We start from the raw sequence: 20,141 nt of genomic DNA, 5'->3' as shown, positions 1-20,141 counted from the left end.
ATTTAAGAATTTAAGAATTTAAGAATTTAAGAATTTAAGAATTTAAGAATTTAAGAATTTAAGAATTTAAGAATTTAAGAATTTAAGAATTTAAGAATTTAAGAATTTAAGAATTTAAGAATTTAAGAATTTAAGAATTTAAGAATTTAAGAATTTAAGAATTTAAGAATTTAAGAATTTAAGAATTTAAGAATTTAAGAATTTAAGAATTTAAGAATTTAAGAATTTAAGAATTTAAGAATTTAAGAATTTAAGAATTTAAGAATTTAGAATTTAAGAATTTAAGAATTTAAGAATTTAAGAATTTAAGAATTTAAGAATTTAAGAATTTAAGAATTTAAGAATTTAAGAATTTAAGAATTTAAGAATTTCAGAATTTAAGAATTTAAGAATTTCAGAATTTAAGAATTTAAGAATTTAAGAATTTAAGAATTTCAGAATTTAAGAATTTAAGAATTTAAGAATTTAAGGATTTAAGAATTTAAGAGTTTAAGAATTTAAGAATTTAAGAATTTAAGAATTTAAGAATTTAAGAATTTAAGAATTTAAGAATTTAAGAATTTAAGAATTTAAGAATTTAAGAATTTAAGAATTTAAGAATTTAAGAATTTAAGAATGTAAGAATGTAAGAATTTAAGAATTTAAGAATTTAAGAATTTAAGAATTTAAGAATTTAAGAATTTAAGAATTTAAGAATTTAAGAATTTAAGAATTTAAGAATGTAAGAATGTAAGAATTTAAGAATTTAAGAATTTAAGAATTTAAGAATTTAAGAATTTAAGAATTTAAGAATTTAAGAATTTAAGAATTTAAGAATTTAAGAATTTAAGAATTTAAGAATTTAAGAATTTAAGAATTTAAGAATTTAAGAATTTAAGAATTTAAGAATTTAAGAATTTAAGAATTTAAGAATGTAAGAATGTAAGAATTTAAGAATTTAAGAATTTAAGAATTTAAGAATTTAAGAATTTAAGAATTTAAGAATTTAAGAATTTAAGAATTTAAGAATTTAAGAATTTAAGAATTTAAGAATTTAAGAATTACAATCAAGTTTAGATAACAGTTTTTATTTCACACAACAATTAAGTTTATTTTTCTTATCACAACCTCTTTTGACAGAAAGTATCTTGCTTGACAGCTCAATATATGGGGTCACACAGGGTTACAGTTGATTCATTGAATCGCTGTATAATTAAATAAACATAGGGATTTAGGTTAGGACCCAATTCAATCAATTAAGTATAGGTATACAATTATTGAATTCCTAATTTTTGTTTATCCTTAAAATTTAAATTTATTTTTTTTTATATTTTTAAACTCAATTTTGTTAATTTGCATTATGTAAATTTTATAATTGTTTTATTTTTAAACAACTAAATTTTCGTTATTTTTTTTTTTTTTGAATTTATTATTAGAGATTTATTATGGTGTAGGGGTAAGCGTGGTTGCCTCTCACCCAGTCGGCTTGGGTTCGATCCCATACGGTCCCGGTGGCATTTTTCGAGACGGGATTTGTCTGACCACGCCTTCCGTCGAATGGGGAAGTAAATGTTGACACCTAGTTTCGAGAAGGAATCTCGCAATCGAGAACGCCATGGCAATGCTGTAGAGCGAATAATTTGACTTTTTTTGAGTTAAATTATTTTCTGAATTTAACATTTTGAATTTTTGAATATTGATGTCTTTTTTTCTCTTCATACCTTTAGTGACGTGATGAGAACAAGGGCGTTTATGCGACGTGAACCTTCACCTGCTGCAAATTTTCTGGCGCTTTTGGTATGGGAGAGAAAATCAAATTTGTAGCACTGAAAATCGCACAAAAAAAATATACGTTGAAGGGCAGTTCTCCAAGGGACATTTTCTTTCACTGGCAACAAAAAACGCACACCGTTTCGATAAATGTTTTAAAATAGTTTGTGAATATTTATACTGCATCTTATGCTACTATCTAGTTTACGACACTTTTCTTTTCTTTTTTTGCTGGTGCACAGAAAGACAGAAAGACGAATCATCAAAAAGGGCGCGTACGTACACTAATTGTGTGTTTTGATTCTGAAATATCAACTTTTTTCTCTCTCTATATTACGCAATAAACTGCCATTTAATCTCATAATCACATTAAAACGAAGGGGAATGCGTTCACAAATTTTCCACTTATTCCGCGTTTCGACGGAAAACGGAGACGAAAAAATTTAAGAGTCTTGAACGTGCAGTTTCTTTCTTTAAAACGAAATGTACATTTTCCACAGTTTAAAAACGAACCAACTCGGCACACTAAACTAATACTTTCACGCACTGTGCGACATTCCTTTGGAACTGCTCAACTTGACCCTACGCGGAGACATTTTTTAGAGAGTTTCCCTAACTTGGTTCCGAACGACGAGGACACGACAGAAAGAGAGAATGTTCGTACCTGTGATGATGAGACACACATAAGGAGGTTGACTTGACTGAGTTGAAATTTGCAGGTTGCGGGTTTTTTTTTTAGTTCGGCGACGCGTTCCGCTTCGGCGTCGACGGCAGCAGGTCCATCGTTTTGCACACCCAGCCGGCAATGTCCACGTCCTCTTGTTCAATGTTTTTGATCCAGTCGTGGTTCTAGAAAAAATCATAATAATTAATTAACAACAATTAACGAAGCGCGATCATCGTCTTACAATTAGCGTCTTGAGGTCGGCCCGCTCTTCGGGGTTCTTCTGGAGGCACCGGTCGACAAAGTCCTTGAACCGGTCGCTGAACGAGTTGTGCTCGAGCTTGGGCGGTGGCTCGTTGACGATGTAGTCGAGCAGCTCGAAGATGGCCATCGACTTGGGCTCGATCAGGCTGCTCTGGCCGGGCGAGTTGTCCTCGGGGCGCTCCTGGAAGATGAGGTCGAGGGTGCGGGCGTCCGGCGGCGGGATCGGGTACATGCCGATGGCCATCTCGACGAGGGACAGACCGAGGGACCAGATGTCCGACTGGACCGAGTAGTGGGTGCCCTGGAGGCGTTCGGGCTAGAAGGGGGGGAGAAGGGAGAGTGTTAGAAAATTCTAGACGGGTGATCTCAGAGATCTTTGAATTTTGAACAATCATTCCCAAAATCGTCTTCTTTTGATTCAGGATGTTCAACTAGTGATGTACTAATCAAATATCGTTTTCAATTAACACTTTTAAAATCTGAGATTTAAAACAAATAAACAAATAAATTTATTTAATTAAATGCGACTAAATGGCTCATTTTGTTTGAATCTCGATATCGCTCTACAGCAGTGAGGAATTCCCCCCTGGGGGGGGAATTTGGCCATTCTAGGGGGGGAATGAGGGTTCAATAGAAATTCAATGTCTTGAATCATTATTTGAATCATTCTTTGCAACTTTCAGTTTCTTTGATTAGTAATAACAACATTTGTTTTTTTCCCAAAAAATAGTTATTAAAGTTTCAATTTCTGTGAATTTTGACATTTCTTGAAACAATAAAATGATTTTTTTTTAATATTTCTGAGGTATTTGTATTTTTTGGACTCAAGCAGATTTTTTTTGTGACAGATTTGCTGGTTTCTGTGAGATTTTTGCACACTTTTTAACAAGAATGTTTTATTAAATAATTGGCAGTTGACAAAAAGTTTTTCAAATATTATTTAAGTTTGTTTGAATTCTTTACATTTTTAAGAGTAATCTGTCTTTTGCCGCAGATAATTATTAATTTTGTTTAATATTTGTACATATTTTCTAATTGTATTTTTTTATTGTAATTTAAACGAAAAGCAGCTCAGAAAAGTGGCTTTTAATTTTTTTTATTAAAATAAAACATTTTCAAATACCTTCTATAGTTTTTTTTTTTGTTATAAAAACTGTAATCTTTTTGCAAACCTAAAAAAAGTAATTATGTTTGTGCATTGATACCAGTAAATTAAAAATAAGGGGGGGGGGGGGGGGAAATGAAGTTCTTGCAAATCAGTCAAGGGGGGAATGGATCGCAAAAGGTTGATAAACACTGCTCTACAGTGATGGCAGATTATAAAATGTTCAAAAATGGCGACTATATAAAATCGCTTACGCGTGGACAGATATTTTCTTTGTAAAAAGAGCTTGACTGACGGTGCTTTTCCTGATCATACGTTGAAATACACCCTCTATATCAATCATGCTTTAATACTTATTTCTACATTTCTACATTGAAAATCGGACCATTAGTTGTGAAGATATCGACATTAGAAAAAGGTGGGTTGTTTGGGTAACTTCAATTTTCGTGTTTGTTAAAGCCGGTTTGAGCAAGGTTTGAGCCAAATCAAAAAATACAAATAAAATCTTTTACCGGATTTGGTAGAGAACTGTTCAAATTCTCACTCTTTCTCTTTCTTTCTCTTTCTCTCTCTCGCTCTCTCTCGCTCTCTCTCTCTCTCTCTCTCTCTCTCTCTCTCTCTCTCTCTCTCTCTCTCTCTCTCTCTCTCTCTCTCTCTTTCTCTCTCTTTTAAACTCTCTCTTTTAAACTCTCTTTTAAACTCTCTCTTTTTAAACTCTCTTTTTAAACTCTCTTTTAAACTCTCTTTTAAACTCTCTCTTTTAAACTCTCTTTTAAACTCTCTTTTAAACTCTCTCTTTTAAACTCTCTTTAAACTCTCTCTTTTAAACTCTCTCTTTTTTAAACTCTCTCTTTTTTAAACTCTCTCTTTTTTAAACTCTCTCTTTTTTAAACTCTCTCTTTTTTAAACTCTCTCTTTTTTAAACTCTCTCTTTTTTAAACTCTCTCTTTTTTAAACTCTCTCTTTTTTAAACTCTCTATTTTTTAACCTCTCTCTTCCTTGTAATCAGGGATGGAATAATCGCAAAAAAGTCATTTTCGCTTGCGAACTTTCTTCACTCGCGAAAGAGAGAGGAGACAAATCACGCAGAAGAAAATCGCCCACGAAATTCTCCAACAAAATCAATCTGCTGATGATTTTTTGTGAATATCCTTGTCAGCACCACTCAAACATATTTATTTCACTTTGTTTACATACATTGCCCATCTGCAAAATGTGACAGGTTGTTTTTCGACGTGTGACGTTACACTCGCAAGTGTAGTAGTGAAAAAGATGTTCCGCAACAAAACATTGAAAAAGTGTTAAAACATAAAAATGTAATTCCTTTTTTTGATTAATATTTTTTTCATTTATTTTTTCTTCTTTTTTCAAAATTTAAATATTTTTTCTTAAAATTTAACTTTTTCTGTTTTAAAATATTTAAAAATATTTTTCTGATGTTTTTTTTAATTTGTCATATTTTTTTTTATTTTAACATTCAATGATTCGGTTATTTTTTTCTGTTATTGTTTTCAAACAATAAAAAAATAAAAAAAGAAATTCAAAGCAATTGTTTCAATTTTTTAGTAAAAAAGGTGTTTTTTAAAATGCACTTTACATCAGTCTAGAAATATTTCAAAAAACACCATGTACATTTTGACACTTTCAAGATTATTGCATATTTCGAAGGTACTCTTAAAAAACTAAATTTCCACCAAAAATGAGTGAAGTTTACTTCAGTAAAGCTCGTCATAGTATATATTATCTGGGATACGTTTCTACTTGTTTCGTTATCCGTGTCTGTCGCGGGTGACCATGAACGGCCATGATCGATGACGACCAACTTTTTCAAATCTTTTTTTTCGTAAAATCGCGATAACTCGTGATGTTTATAAGCAAACCCCTTATGTCTATATATCAAAATTTTTGTAATTGTCTGCTCTACAGCTTTGTAGAACATTGTTACACTCTAAAAAATAACCCTGCAAAGTTAGAAAAAGACACGAAATTTTAAAATGAAATTTTTTGTTCTGAATGAAAAAATTACCCTTCTGGGTCAATGTAGATTCGAAAAGTACATTAAATTTCCCATAAAATGACATGTTCCAAAAAAATTTACAGTCAAGTAAAGGAAAATGGGAGAATTTTTAAAACTTTTTTAGTGTTTTTTCGATGAAAAATACGTTTTTTCGGAATTCTGAGTACGCCATCAAATCGGGCGTTTAATTTTACATAAAAGTCCCTTTGACACCAAATTTCTATCTCATCGCCGTTTCAGGCTGCAAATTATTGAAAAACACCTCTTTTTTCGCATGTTCAAAAATGGAAGGGGTCGTACCGCCCCTCCGTCACGAGATACCAAAAAACGGACCTCAGATTCGTGATCAGGGACAAAAGTTACCCCTTAGGACAAAGTTTCACGCAAATCGAAGAGGGGTCGGGGCAACTGCTGTGTGAGTTGGCGAAGAATTACCCAAATATTGACGAAAAAATAAAATTTTCGCAAAAATTAGCATTTTGCAAACTTTTTATTGCATTTTTCAGTTTTTTTTTTAAATTTGCGATTTTTGAATTTATTTTATCTTTTTTTCCGTGCATGATTTGATTTGGCAATGCTGTTGATCAATTTATTTTAATTTTTAATATTTTTTTCTCTTTTTATTTTTTTTAATTCTAAGGTTTTTTTATTTCTTTCAACCTTTTAATTTTTTAAAAGAGTTTTAAAAAATAAATTTCTTAAGGGCATTGCAAATTTAAATTTTTATTTCAAGATTTAAAAACAAGTATTTGCTGTCAACTGGTCACTTTTGTATGGGCAGCCCAAATTTTTTATGGACACAGTGAGATTTTTCTCACTAACTGGTGAGACTTGTTTGAAGAAACCAATTATGCAAAGAGGTTTATTTCTGGACATTGAAACAATGTTCGATACGTTTTGCTTTAATCTTGGGTGTTTTTGGAAAAAAAATCCCAATAAATCTTGATAAAAATGACCAGCAAAAATTTTCCACTTCCGATTTTGTTCAAACATTTAGCCACGGTTCGTTGTACACGTGCGTAATATCGCACAAATATGCGATTCAATCCGGCGTTTCAGATCAAAACAAGTCCGCGATCAACTGGAGCGCGCAGAATCATCGCCGTCGGGGGGATTTCGATCGCTTGAATGGTTTTTCGCAACTTGAATTTTTCGCCCAAGGAATGTCCCATTCAACCACAGTCGATAGGCAAATTCTTCCGAGAAAGGATCGAATCTCTGGCGGGAGAGACGATACTTGAACTGGTGAAAAGTGGACTGATTTCAATGTGATTAATTTTTTCTGGATGTTTTCATCATTGCATTGAGGTAATTATGGGATTTGGTAATTTAATTGAGCTCGATGCATGTATTTGAACAAAACTGATTTTTTAGCTCTTCAACTGTTACCTGTTACGCAAGTCTTTGTTACACAATGCCATCGCCAGCTTTCCTGAGGCTCACGATCGTCCTGCTGCTCTACCCAAGTTGGGCGATTGGCCGCGATTACCAGTGCATTCCGTATCCGGTCGAGTCCCGTTGTGAAATCGAGTGGATCGCGCACGATCGACACGAGCCGATAACCTTCCCCAGCGGGTACCAGCACTTCCGGATCGTATCGAAGGACGTCCTCGATCGCGATGTCAGTTTGACGCGGTTCGACAGCGCCGTTTACGAGGCCATGCACAGGCCACTGTCGGTTGAGATTCTGTTTGCCGAGCTGCAGCAGGTGGTACTTCCTGAGCAGCTGATTCTCGGGGGATTCGCCAACAACCAGATAACTGACCTGGTCGTGGATCGCACCCAAAACTACACGATCAAGTACCTGGATCTGGACGTCAACAAGCTGACCGAAATCGGCAACGTCAGCTACCTGGTCCAGCTGGAGACCCTCCGGCTCGAGGCGAACCTGCTGGACTCGTTGGACGGCGCCGCGTTCACCCCCCTCATCAATCTCAAGCGACTCTACCTCAGCTACAACCAGTTCAAAACCATCCCCTGGCGAGATCTTCCCCCGAGTCTGGTCGGAATAGACTCGTACTACGGCGCCCTCAACCAGGTGGACTTCCGCGGGGCCAAACTCGCGTCCTTCAAGCGGCTCGTCCTGACGGGCAACTTCCTCACGAATTTCAACGCCACCGAGCTGCTCGAAGTGGCCCCCAACCTCGAGGAGATCTACCTCGGCCACAACCCAATCCCGTACAAAAACATGCAACGAATCGAGCAAAAGTTCATCATCTGGAACGTGGCCGTCGTGTCGGCGGTCAACCCGGAGTGTCACGGCATGCGCGACCTGGCCTGCCTCATGGAGAAGCAACCGGAACTGTCCGAGGGTTGGAAGCTGCTGATACTGCTGCTCGCGATGGCCATGCTGGTGCTGTTCGCGGTGTTCATTCTGTTGTTGATCAAAAAGGTGGGTCATGATGATGTGCAAATTACGCGTGTGTGACAGATTAACTGACTACTTTTTGGCACCCTCTCAGGTTCAAGATTGATCTCCACCGTGTTCGGAAATGAAGTGATGTGTGATTTGAAACATTTCCGGGATATAGCAATACAATCGGTTAGTTTTAAAGCGTACTTTTCGAAAGGTGTTTTTGTTATCCGAAAATCCATTGCCGTGACATTGATAGGTTTGAGATTTTTCCGCAAAACGAAGAGTACAAAATTTAAATACGTATGGAATGCTCTGAAATCGTACTGACAATAGTAGAGAAGTGTCCAAAGAAAAGGTAAAATAAGTTTGTAAACAACAAATACTATGTGCTATTAAGATATAATTTAAAAAAAAATCTTCAAATTTATAGACATTTTCAGTAGAACAAATTTTATATAAAATGTGAAAACTTTTGATTCAGTTTTAAATGCACTATGAATCTATATATATATAATTTCAGGCAAAATTGTGAATATTTAACAATTTTACCTAAAATTTATATGTGACTGTCAAAATCACCCAGGAATTCAAAATAAGAATAATTTTCAACGCAACTATAAAGAAGAAAAGCAACTCGCGACACATTTTTTAGGCTAGGAATTTTGACAGATATGATTTTCATAAAGTATTCGCCTCCTTTTCTCACCCACAGAAAACCTGGGAACGAAGTAGCTGTCAAACTAGGCCAAAATGTTAAAGTCACTCACAAAATGAACTTTGAGTGGTTTGAGTTCATTTCTGACGTGACGATTTTTTCCTCTATAGAGGAGAAAATCGTGACGTCACAAATGAACTCAAATCACTCAAAGTTCATTTTGTGAGTGACTTTAACATTTTGTGACGTCACGATTTTCTCCTCTATAGAGGAAAAAATCGTCACGTCAGAAATGAACTCAAACCACTCAAAGTTCATTTTGTGAGTGACTTTAACATTTTGGCCTAGTTTGACAGCTACATTGTCCCCAGTTTTCTGTGGGAGAGAAAAGGAGGCGAATACTTTATAAAAATCATATCTGTCAAAATTCCTAGCCTAAAAAATGTGTCGCGAGTTGCTTTTCTCCTCTATAAAGGAGAAAAGCTCGGAACTTAACCTCAAAGGTAAACAACCGAATGAACTTTTTTGACAGGTGTCAGTTCCGGGACTTAGCATTTAAAATTATAATTTTGTTCCGGTTGTTCCGTTTCGCATGGACACAAACCCGGCCAGGAACACGGCATGGACACGGCCACGGGAATGGCCAGGAACAGGCACCTACACGGCCAGGGACACGAAAACGGCCAGAAGCACGGGCACGAACACGGGCAGGAGTCCGGACAAGAACACGGCCTAGATCACGGCCACGGGAACGACCAGGAACAGGCAACTACGTGGTCAGGTGCACATACACGAACACGGCCAGAAGCACGGACAAGCACACGGGCACTAATACGGAAAAAAACTCGGATTATGACGTTTCGCGCAATCGAAAGCAAATTCAAATTAAAATAATGCTAAGTTCCGATTTGACACCTGTCAAACCACTCAAATGGCACTCACAAAATGAATACTGAGTTCCTTGAGTTCATTTGCTACGTCACGGTTTTCTTGTCTATAGAGGAGAAAATCGTGACGTCAGAAATGAACTCAAATCACTCAAAGTTCATTTGACCTCATTTTTTATATAAATATGAATTTGCAATCGAGTGCCTCGTTTTCAAGATATAGCCACCGAAAGTTTGAGTTGAGCAAAATATTAAAAAAAAAAAAAGTTCTGAAATTTTGCTATAAAATTGTCTACGAGACATTGAAGATTGGACCTCTGGTTGCTGAAAGCAAAAGGAAAATAAAAGTTTTCTAAATCGAACCCAAGACCTAGGTAAATAAAGATCGTTCATTCAAGAAGCTCCGCCTTTCACTAAATTGGTTTTTATAAGACTTTTCAAAAGGTTACTCCGCATTCAATAACTCTGAGATTTCAGTCATTCGATTTTTTTTGTATTTTTTAATCCTGCTGAAACTTATTTAATGCCTTTGGTATGCCTAAAAAAGCCATTTTGCATCATTAGTTCGTTCATATAATTTTCCATACAAATTTGGCAGCTGTCCATACAAAAATGATACGTGAAAATTCAAAAATCTGTATCTTTTGAAGAAATTTTTTGATCGATTTGGTGTCTTCGGCAAAGTTGTAGGTATGGATATGGACTACACTGAAAAAATATTATACACAGTAAGAAAAATTGGTGATTTTTAATTTCTTTTTTTGTAAAACTTGATTTGAAAAAAACACTATTTTTATTTTATTTATTTTTTGATATGTTTAAGGGGACATTAAATGCCAACTTTTCAGAAATTTCCAGAATGGGCAAAAAATCTTTGACCAAGTTATAAATTTTTGAATCAATAGATTTTTTCACAAAAACGAAATATTGGTCGCACAAATTTTTCTACTTTTTTTTCTGTGTAAAACTTAATTTGCAATCAAAAAGTACTTTAGTAAAATTTTGGTAAAGTGCACCGTTTTCATGTTCTAGCTATTTTTAGGAAAGTTTTTTTTTTAAATAGTCGCAGTTATACACGTTTTAAAATTAATGCTCATGATTGTCTACTTAAAAAAATAAAAATGAAGAGATGATTTTTTTTCTATATTTTGCTTTTTTGAACTTTGTTAATACGATCCTTAGTTTCTGAGATATTGCCATGCAAATATTTAAAAACATGAAAATTGATGTTTCCTAAGTCTCACCCAAACAACCCACCATTTCTTATGTCGATATCTCAGCAACAAATGGTCCGATTCTCAATGTCAAAATATGAAACTTTCGTGAAATTTTCCGATCATTCCGAAAACAATATTTTCACATTTTTGCGACCAATATTTCGATTTTCGGAAAAAACAGTATTGATTCAAAAATTCAGAACTCGATCAAAGATTTTTTAAACATTCTTTAAATTTCTGAAAAGTTGGCATTTGATGCCCCCTAAACATAAAAAAAATAAAAATAGTGTTTTTTTTTTTGCAAATCAAGTTTTAGTGATAAAAAGTGAAACTAAAAATCATCAATTTTTTTTAGCCTACAACTTTGCCGAAGACACCAAAACGATCAAAAAACTCCTTCAAAAGATACAGGTTTTTGAATTTTCATATACAATTTTTGTAGGGACAGCTGCAAAACTATATGGCCAAACTTTAATGCAAAATGGCTTATTTGAGCATACCGAAGGCACCAAAAAAGTTTCAGCTGGATTTAAAAAAAAATCAAATTAATATAAAGACCCATTTCGTAAAGATTGCTTTATAGAAATGGGTAAAAAAAATAAATATTTGTAGGGGTAAGTACTCTTAATAAAGTTCCTACTTAAAAAGTTTTGTTAAAAAATTAATCAAGATCTATAAGTTCTGATTAAAATTTGTGTTTTAAAAGAATTTTCAAATAAAAAATCGTTAAGTGTAACAATTTTGTATTTAATTCGTTCATTTTGGTTAAAACTTTGTTATTAGTTGTCTAGAAACATGAAATCTTACAAAATCGGTCAAAATCAGGAAGATGGAATAGCAAATTTTGTAAAATCTAATATTGTTAAAATCATGGAAACATTTTTAGGCAAATTTTAAAAATATCAAAAATTCAAAAAAATGTTAAAAAGAATTGAAAAAATGTAAAGCAATTTTTTTTAAATAAAATTATCGATAAAAATATAAAATTAAGCCTGGAATTATTAACGTGAAGACTTCCATCATTGTCATGATTTTTCGTTCAAAGATATAAATTTTGCGTCGCTTTCAATTTTTTGACAAAATTCCTTCAACAAGTTGTTTAGAATAGTGTCCAACACATGCTGATTCCTTTTGGTAACGATTATCCCTTTCCTTGTAATTTTATGGAAATCTTCATTAATCAATGATTGCCAACTAGGACGTCAATGACTGTGCCACAAAAGTATATACATTTTGAAGCACAATTGATTTAGATCAAAAATTCCTTCAGTGGCTTCAAGAAGGCAACAACCGGCACATGCTGATTCCTTCTGGTCCTGAAATTCGTAAAATTGAATTTAATACACATTTTTTTATAGGGATGGTTAATTTTCTTTGAAAATGATCAACGGCTTCACCTTAAATGTTCTTCGAAGAAGCTCCGCCTTTCACTAAATTAGTTTTTTATAAGACTTTTCAAAAGGTTACTCTTCATTCAATAACTCTAAAATGTTGTTATAGAGCAATTCTCTGAGATTTCAGTGATTCGATTTTTTTTGTATTTTTTAGGGCGTCCAATTTTCCCGGGTTTTGAATTTCCCGGGAAACGGGAAAAATATATTTGGAATCCCGGGAATTCCCGGGATCCCGGGAAATTTTTGAATCAGTAATAAAATCTATGTTTCATTATATTTGTTATGATTTCAAGCTTAAAATCATTGAATTAGCTTAATAATATCAAATGGTTATAATCCTCACTTCAATCTAAACAAAGACGACTGTTTTAAAATAGCCTAAAAGAATTTTTTTTTGTCTTTGTGGTGTTTAGGATTTTATATCAACTACTATTTTTAATTCCAGTATGATTAATCATTTTTTTTATTTGCGAATCAAATTACATAATTCTTGAGTTTTTTTTTTTAAGATCCAATAAGCTTTTGTTTTCCATATGTTTATAGGACCTATTCAAAAAAATTTTGGAATTCTTTCATATTTTTTTCTTTTATATATATTTTATATGACATGACTAAAACAGCTAGAAAACAAACAACGACAATAAATAAAATGATACCAGTCAATGTAAAATTTTAGATAAGTTTTGTATTCATTGTTTTATATAAAACATATTTTACAAATTATCTTCAAGTTACTACCGCCAACCGAGGGAAAATCAGAATTACAGTCTAAATAGGTACAGGATATTTTAGAGCAATACATTTGGAAGTACAAATTGTTTTGTTCTGTTACTGTTTCAACCGAAGTAATCCAAAACGTCATGCAAATATGTTTTGCTTTAATAGCTGTATTTATTCGTTACATTTGTACGTATTTGCCCTAGATGCCGGTGTTTGATTATAAATAATTTGATATGAGATTGTTTTTTTTTTAATTTAAAATCGAAAATATACGTAAATATATCCAGTTTTTCAAAAAAATAAAATAATAGAGAAAGCAAATTTAAAGCACTACAGTCATCCCACATATTCGGAACACCCACAAATTCGGAACACTTTTGTCGTAATTTCTCAATAGAATGCAAAATGCAACTTTCCTGCCGACCCTGCTATTTTTAGGGCCTTTATTTGGACACTCTCTTGCTATTTCACCAGTAAAAGTAATACTTTTTAAACAAAAACTGCATTTCCAGACTATTTGATCTAGAGCACCAAAACACTGCCTCCAAATTGCCTGTTCCATGATTGTGGGATGTTATTGTGTCTCCCACAATTGTAAAACACCTGAATTCAACTGATATTTTCACTAAAAAGTTAGTAGACCATTCATAAAACATAACTAAGCTAAACTTATTGGTTTCAGAGTGTAAAGTCATTATTTTGTAAAAAAATATGTACTCCTGGAGAGAAAAAAAAGTTAGTTTACATCGTAAGAAAAAAGTGTTCCGAATTTGTGGATTTCAAGGGTCAATGTTTTTCTTTGAAAACTTGATATAAAACGTAAAAATGTACAACCGGTCTGTACATCAATCGAAAGATCGCAAGAAAAGCTTTCAAATGAAGGTAAAAGCAAATCATTATGTTCAATTATCGATTTTATATGATTTGTTCAACATTGGCCGATCTATAAACTGTTCCGAATATGAGGGATGACTGTAGGCATTTTGCGGACCTGGTAATTCAAATTATAATATTTTTTCCTTAAATGCCAATTTAATGCTGAGATTTGCTGAATACAAATTTTAATTCATTTTATTGTTCTACTATTTTCACAACCAATTTCCAGACCAAAATATGATTTTTTTTTTCAATTTCGGGAATTCCCGGGACAAATTATAGAAAATCCCGGGATTCGGGAATTCCCGGTTTAGGAAAAATCCCGGGATTTTTGTCCCGGGAATTCCCGGGATGGACGCACTAGTATTTTTTAATCCGGCTGAAAGTTTTTTAATGCCTTTGGTATGCCCAAAGAAGCCATTTTGCATCATTAGTTTGTCCATATAATTTTCCATACAAATTTGGCAGCTGTCCATACAAAAATGATATGTGAAAATTCAAAAATCTGTAACTTTTGAAGACATTTTTTGATCGATTTGGTGTCTTCGGCAAAGTTGTAGGTATGGATATGGACTACACTGAAAAAATATTATACACAGTGAGAAAAATTGGTGATTTTTAATTTCTTTTTTTGTCACTAAAACTTGATTTGAAAAAAACACTATTTTTATTTTATTTATTTTTTGATATGTTTAAGGGGACATTAAATGCCAACTTTTCAGAAATTTCCAGAATGGGCAAAAAATCTTTGACCAAGTTATAAATTTTTGAATCTATAGATTTATTCACAAAAACGAAATATTGGTCACACAAATTTTTCAACTTTTTTTTCTGTGTAAAATTTAATTTGCAATCAAAAAGTACTTTAGTAAAATTTTGATAAAGTGCACCGTTTTCATGTTCTAGCTATTTTAAGGAAAGTTTTTTTTAATAGTCGCAGTTATACATGTTTTAAAATTAATGCCCATGATTGGCTACTTAAAAAAAATAAAAATGAAGAGATGATTTTTTTTTTCTATATTTTGCTTTTTTGAACTTTGTTAATACGATCCTTAGTTTCTGAGATATTGCCATGCAAATATTTAAAAACATGAAAATTGATGTTTCCTAAGTCTCACCCAGACAACCCACCATTTCTTGTGTCGATATCTCAGCAACAAATGGTCCGATTCTCAATGTTAAAATATGAAACTTTCGTGAAATTTTCCGATCATTCCGAAAACAATATTTTCACATTTTTGCGACCAATATTTCGATATTTTAAAGAAATATCTGTATTGATTCAAAAATTCATAACTCGGTCAAAGATTTTTTAAACATTCTGGAAATTTCTAAAAAGTTGGCATTTGATGTCCCTTAAACATAAAAAAATAAAAATAGTGTTTTTTTTTTTTGCAAATCAAGTTTTAGTGATAAAAAGTGAAACTGAAAATCATCATTTTTTTTGTGTAGTCCTTATCCATACCTACAACTTTGCCGAAGACACCAAATCGATCAAAAAACTCCTTCAAAGATACAGGTTTTTGAATTTTCATATACAATTTTTGTAGGGACAGCTGCAAAACTATATGGCCAAACTTTAATGCAAAATGGCTTATTTGAGCATACCGAAGGCACCAAAAAAGTTTCAGCTGGATTTAAAAAAATCAAATTAATAAAAAGACCCATTTCGTACAGATTGCTTTATAGAAATGGGTAAAAAAATAAATATTTGTAGGGGTAAGTACTCTTAATAAAGTTCCTACTTAAAAAGTTTTGTTAAAAAATTAATATATCAAGATCTATAAGTTCTGATTAAAATTTGTGTTTTAAAAGGATTTTCAAATAAAAAATCGTTAAGTGTAACAATTTTGTATTTAATTCGTTTATTTTGGTTAAAACTTAGTTATTAGTTGTCTAGAAACATGAAATCTTACAAAATCGGTCAAAATCAGGAAGATGGAATAGCAAATTTTGTAAAATCTAATATTGTTAAAAGCATGGAAACATTTTTAGGCAAATTTTAAAAATATCAAAAATTCAAAAAAATGTTAAAAAGAATTGAAAAAATGTAAAGCAATTTTTTTTAAATAAAATTATCGATAAAAATATAAAATTAAGCCTAGAATTATTAAGGGGATTAGATTAGATAAAGCATCTTTAAAATGGTTTTCCATGCAATTTAACAGGATTTATAGATTTCTTTAAAGACAACCGAATAAAAATAAAAAAAGGGATTTTAAAAAGTTTTTTTTCAGTGCCATCACCAAACACAAGGAAACCTGTCTCCTCAAACTCACCGACATGTAGCTGCGCGTGCCCACGAACGAGTTCGCCATCGAATCGATCAGCTGGCCCGACACGCCGAAATCACAAATCTTAATCTCCCCGCTGCTGTTGACCAGAATGTTGCTCGGCTTCACGTCCCGGTGCATGATGGCGTGCTTATCGCGCAAATAGCTCAGTCCCTTCAGCACGGCGCAGGTTATCTTCGCCAGGATCTGCTCCGGAATGCGACCAGCGCGCTTCAGGATCAAATCCAGCGAGCCCCCGTCCATGTACTCCATGCAGATGCTGATCTCTCCATCGCTGTAAAACGCCCCGTAAAAGCCGACAATGTGCGGAAAGTTACAGTCGTGCAGCACCTTCAGCTCGCGGATGATTTGCTTCTTGATCGCCGGCTTCACCTCCAGGTGGATCAACTTGCGGGCCATTATCAGCTGCGTCGGAATGTGGCGCACCTTCATGACCACCCCACCATTCCCCGATCCCAACTCGCCGAGCTTGTCCAGATCGTCATCGTTCAGCTCGCCAATCTTCTCCTTCTGACTCAAAAACACCTTTATCCGCTTGCGGGCGTTCTCGTCGATCTCCAGCTCCTCCAGCGTCTCCGTCAGCGCATCGATGCTGTTCTTGGCCTTCCCGAGCAGGTTGTTCTTCCCGATGACGTACTCCGTGCCGGAAGGCGTTTTGAACGAGGGCGTCGGCGTCGTTTGCTGGCTTGCGGTCACGTCCACCGAACCCGGCGGCAGCGTTAGATTAAGCTTGTTTTTCGTCATCTTACTCATTGTTGGTCCGTGGCCGGATTCCGCACGGGCAGGAAAAATCGATCAAAACAAACACTTGCTCTCGGTTGGAACAAAACAAAACCGAGAGGATTAAACCCGCTTTTCTGACACAATTTCACTAACTAGCACGCACGAATTCACGCACACGCCAGCGGGACAAATGTTACACTACAAACCGTACACTTTTTCGGAGGTTTTCATTCGCAAAACGCGACGAGTTTCTGGAAATAAAATTCTTCTCTGCAAGCGAAAAAGCAATTTTTCCAATTTGACAGCTCGCGGTGTTTGCAGTTTCCAGCTGACAGGTCTGGGTTGCGGAAGGGAGGCCAGATTTTGTATTTTCGCGTTTGTTTTGATAACGCACAGCAGGCGTTACGAAATTTTGTAAGCGTAATGTTTGAAAATGACCAATATTTTATTTATTTTGACAAATCTGTAAAACTTTGCATTAATAAAAAATAAAGTTTAAATAAAAAATAAAGTTTAAATAAAAAATAAAGTTAAATAAAGTTTTTCAACAAATCTGAAGTTTTTTTTAAAAAAGGTCCAATAAACCAAATTTCCAGTTTTTGCTTTTTGGGTGTTTTTGAAACCGCCTTGAGTCAGGGGTATTAAAAAACACCCAAAAAGGAAAAACTGAAAATATGGTTTATTGGGCCTTTTCAAAAAAAAAAAACTTCAGATTTGTGGAAAAACTTTATTTGAAAATGTTCCATTTCAAAGACCACCAACATTTCTGCGGATGCAGAACATTAAATCAGGGGGATTTGATCAGGGGGATGCTAAAGGCCACCATCTTGTGTGATTGAGATTGATAACGCGCTCAAACTGCGCACAGTGAAAACAAACATATTTCTTTTATTAATAGTTCAATTTTTGTTATAATAATTACTGTAGTAAAAGTCACAGTTCACACAGTAGTTAAGTTAAACGTTTCATGTGATAAAAGTACAACTTTAAAAGAGGTCATCGGCCCGATGTATTCTTAATATCCCAACTTTAGTAGTTTATTTTGCAAATAAATTGATAAAAATCACCTCACAAACATACACTAACTTTTAAACGTACATTACGTAAAATTTTAAAATTAAAAAACAATAATTACTTTATTTCCATTTTATGCCTGCAGTTTTTGTACTTTTTTTTACAGTGCGCAGTTGCTTTGTTTTGATCAAGGGAATGATGGAAAGAGAGTAATCACAAATCCGTATAAATAATTTCAAGATTTTTCAGGTGTAAACCGAAAACGCGATCTAAAATTAAAATGGAAGAATAAAGCTTTTAACTGCTTATTTAATTGTCGGTGTACAGGGCGCCGCACTGTTTAATCATTTTCTGACGTACATTCAATTTTGCAGTCCAAACCCAGTCATTGAATTAGAAAAATAAAATTCTTTTTCAAATTTTCTTTTCTTGATTTGTGTGCACCTAAGTCGAAGACCAAGATTGTTTACTTTTTGCTCTTTGGTCTGACAGTCTTGGTCTGACAGATTTGGTCTGTCAGTTTTATCATGGATTTTGGTCTGGTCTAGGCGAGGGATAGGACACAGCACCTTCCTGGTTTTGATTCCGTAACGAACAGCTGTTCTTTTGTGCTGGAGCCGAAGTTGACATTTCCCTTTTGTTCTGGTACCGAAGTTGACAGCTTGTGTTGGCTACGGGCGAGCTGCCTGTAGTGAGATATAGATGTCACCCCCCTGATTAAATCGTCTGAACTTTGATTTTTTTTCAAAAATATGTAGACAGGGTTGTAACACAGAGTAATCCAGAGAGAACAGCCCGAACAGTTGTCAGCTAATTTGGTGGCTCCGTTACGACTATACCCTTTGGAAAGGTAGCAGCTTTCGGCGTTATGTTTCGAGCGTTACGGGTTTGATGAAGCAACCCGGGTGTGGGGGCCCAGAACAATCAAAAGTTTTGCTGAAGGGGGGATGTACCACGATGTACCGCGTAACGCAACCATAAATTAAATGCCAGTGCTCCCTCTGGGTTACTCTGTGGTTGAAATCTTGGTTGTAATCACGGTTGTAATACTGAAGAGCAGTAGGGAGCATTCGAAAATAACGTTACGCATTCCGTCTTTTCAGCACCCAGCTCTCCATCATCTCCCTGAAAAATGCGGAAGGAAAAGATTAAGAAAAATAATTTATTTTAATTCAGTTGGGTAATAAAATGAAGCTTAGATTGCTGATCTAGTTGCTGATTTTATTGTTTGCAGTGATAAAGATTATTTTTCTGAGTACAATGATTCTTGTACGACCACAAAGAGTGTAAAATGGATTCTTAAATCAACTTTGAAAAATTAACCTCGCGGTCCTTCTTGACAGAAAAACTCCTACTTGACAGCTCGTTCCAAGGGGACCATAGTTGATCCATCGAAAAAATGTTGTCTTGTCAAAAAGAACTTTGCATTAAAAAAAGGGATCAGAAATGGTTTTTAATCGTGTTTTTTACCGTTGTACATAAAAATCGACCTAGGGCTTTAGTACCCAATTAAGGTCGATGCAAATATGTTTTGAAGTTTTTGTCAGTTTTTGTTTTTTTTTGTCAAAATCGGGGGGCAAAAAAATATTTTTTTCAAATAGCTTCAAAATTTTTATTTATAAAGAAGTTTAAAGAACTGAAAATAATTGGATATTCATTTTCCTGCGTTTAAAATCATGTTAAGGATATTTGAGATCGATCAACAATATTTTTTGTGAAATTACGTTGTACAGTACCCTAAAAAGTTTTTTTACGATGAAAAAAAAACCGCCAATAAGGCTTTCTAGTTATGGAAATTTACCAATTCATTTAAAGTACACTCAAACCCCGATGGTTTGACACCAACTGTTGTCACACGAACGGGGTCACTTTTTAGTTTACACCCCTTTTACACGGAGTTCACACATACTACCATACGTTTGTTTTGATAAAGTGCGTGAGCGCCGTGTAAAAAGTGACAGTTCGTCACTTTTTAGTTTGACTTTGACACCCTTTTTACACGGAGTTCACACACACTACCAAATGTTGCCTAAGTTGCATTGTTAATTTGATTTGGTTACCCGCGGTGGATTTTCTTGAAATGCTTCGAACTGTCAAAAATCCACCAAAGCATCTACCGGTAGATACTTTTCTACCACAGTTTTTTGTGTGATCAATGTTGAGTTACTCTAGATTTATCACCGGGCCTAGAACAGCCCTGTTGAAA

At 34.2% G+C, this 20,141-nt stretch overlaps 1 protein-coding gene across 1 annotated transcript; it reads right to left on the bottom strand.

The window, feature by feature from the left end:
- Window positions 1-1,890: 1,890 nt before the first annotated feature.
- Window positions 1,891-17,243, bottom strand: LOC6049284 (dual specificity mitogen-activated protein kinase kinase dSOR1). Its single transcript, XM_001866034.2, has 3 exons — window positions 16,184-17,243; window positions 2,658-2,993; window positions 1,891-2,598 (listed from the first exon to the last, which is right to left on the bottom strand). Exons 1-3 carry the CDS (start codon window positions 16,949-16,951, stop codon window positions 2,485-2,487), a joined length of 1,218 nt encoding a protein of 405 aa, XP_001866069.1. The 5' UTR covers window positions 16,952-17,243; the 3' UTR covers window positions 1,891-2,484.
- Window positions 17,244-20,141: the final 2,898 nt, after the last annotated feature.

This window comes from Culex quinquefasciatus, chromosome 3 (genome assembly GCF_015732765.1).
Source record: "Culex quinquefasciatus strain JHB chromosome 3, VPISU_Cqui_1.0_pri_paternal, whole genome shotgun sequence".
Lineage (NCBI taxonomy): Eukaryota > Metazoa > Arthropoda > Insecta > Diptera > Culicidae > Culex > Culex quinquefasciatus.
This window is presented reverse-complemented; position numbering and strand designations above follow the sequence as displayed.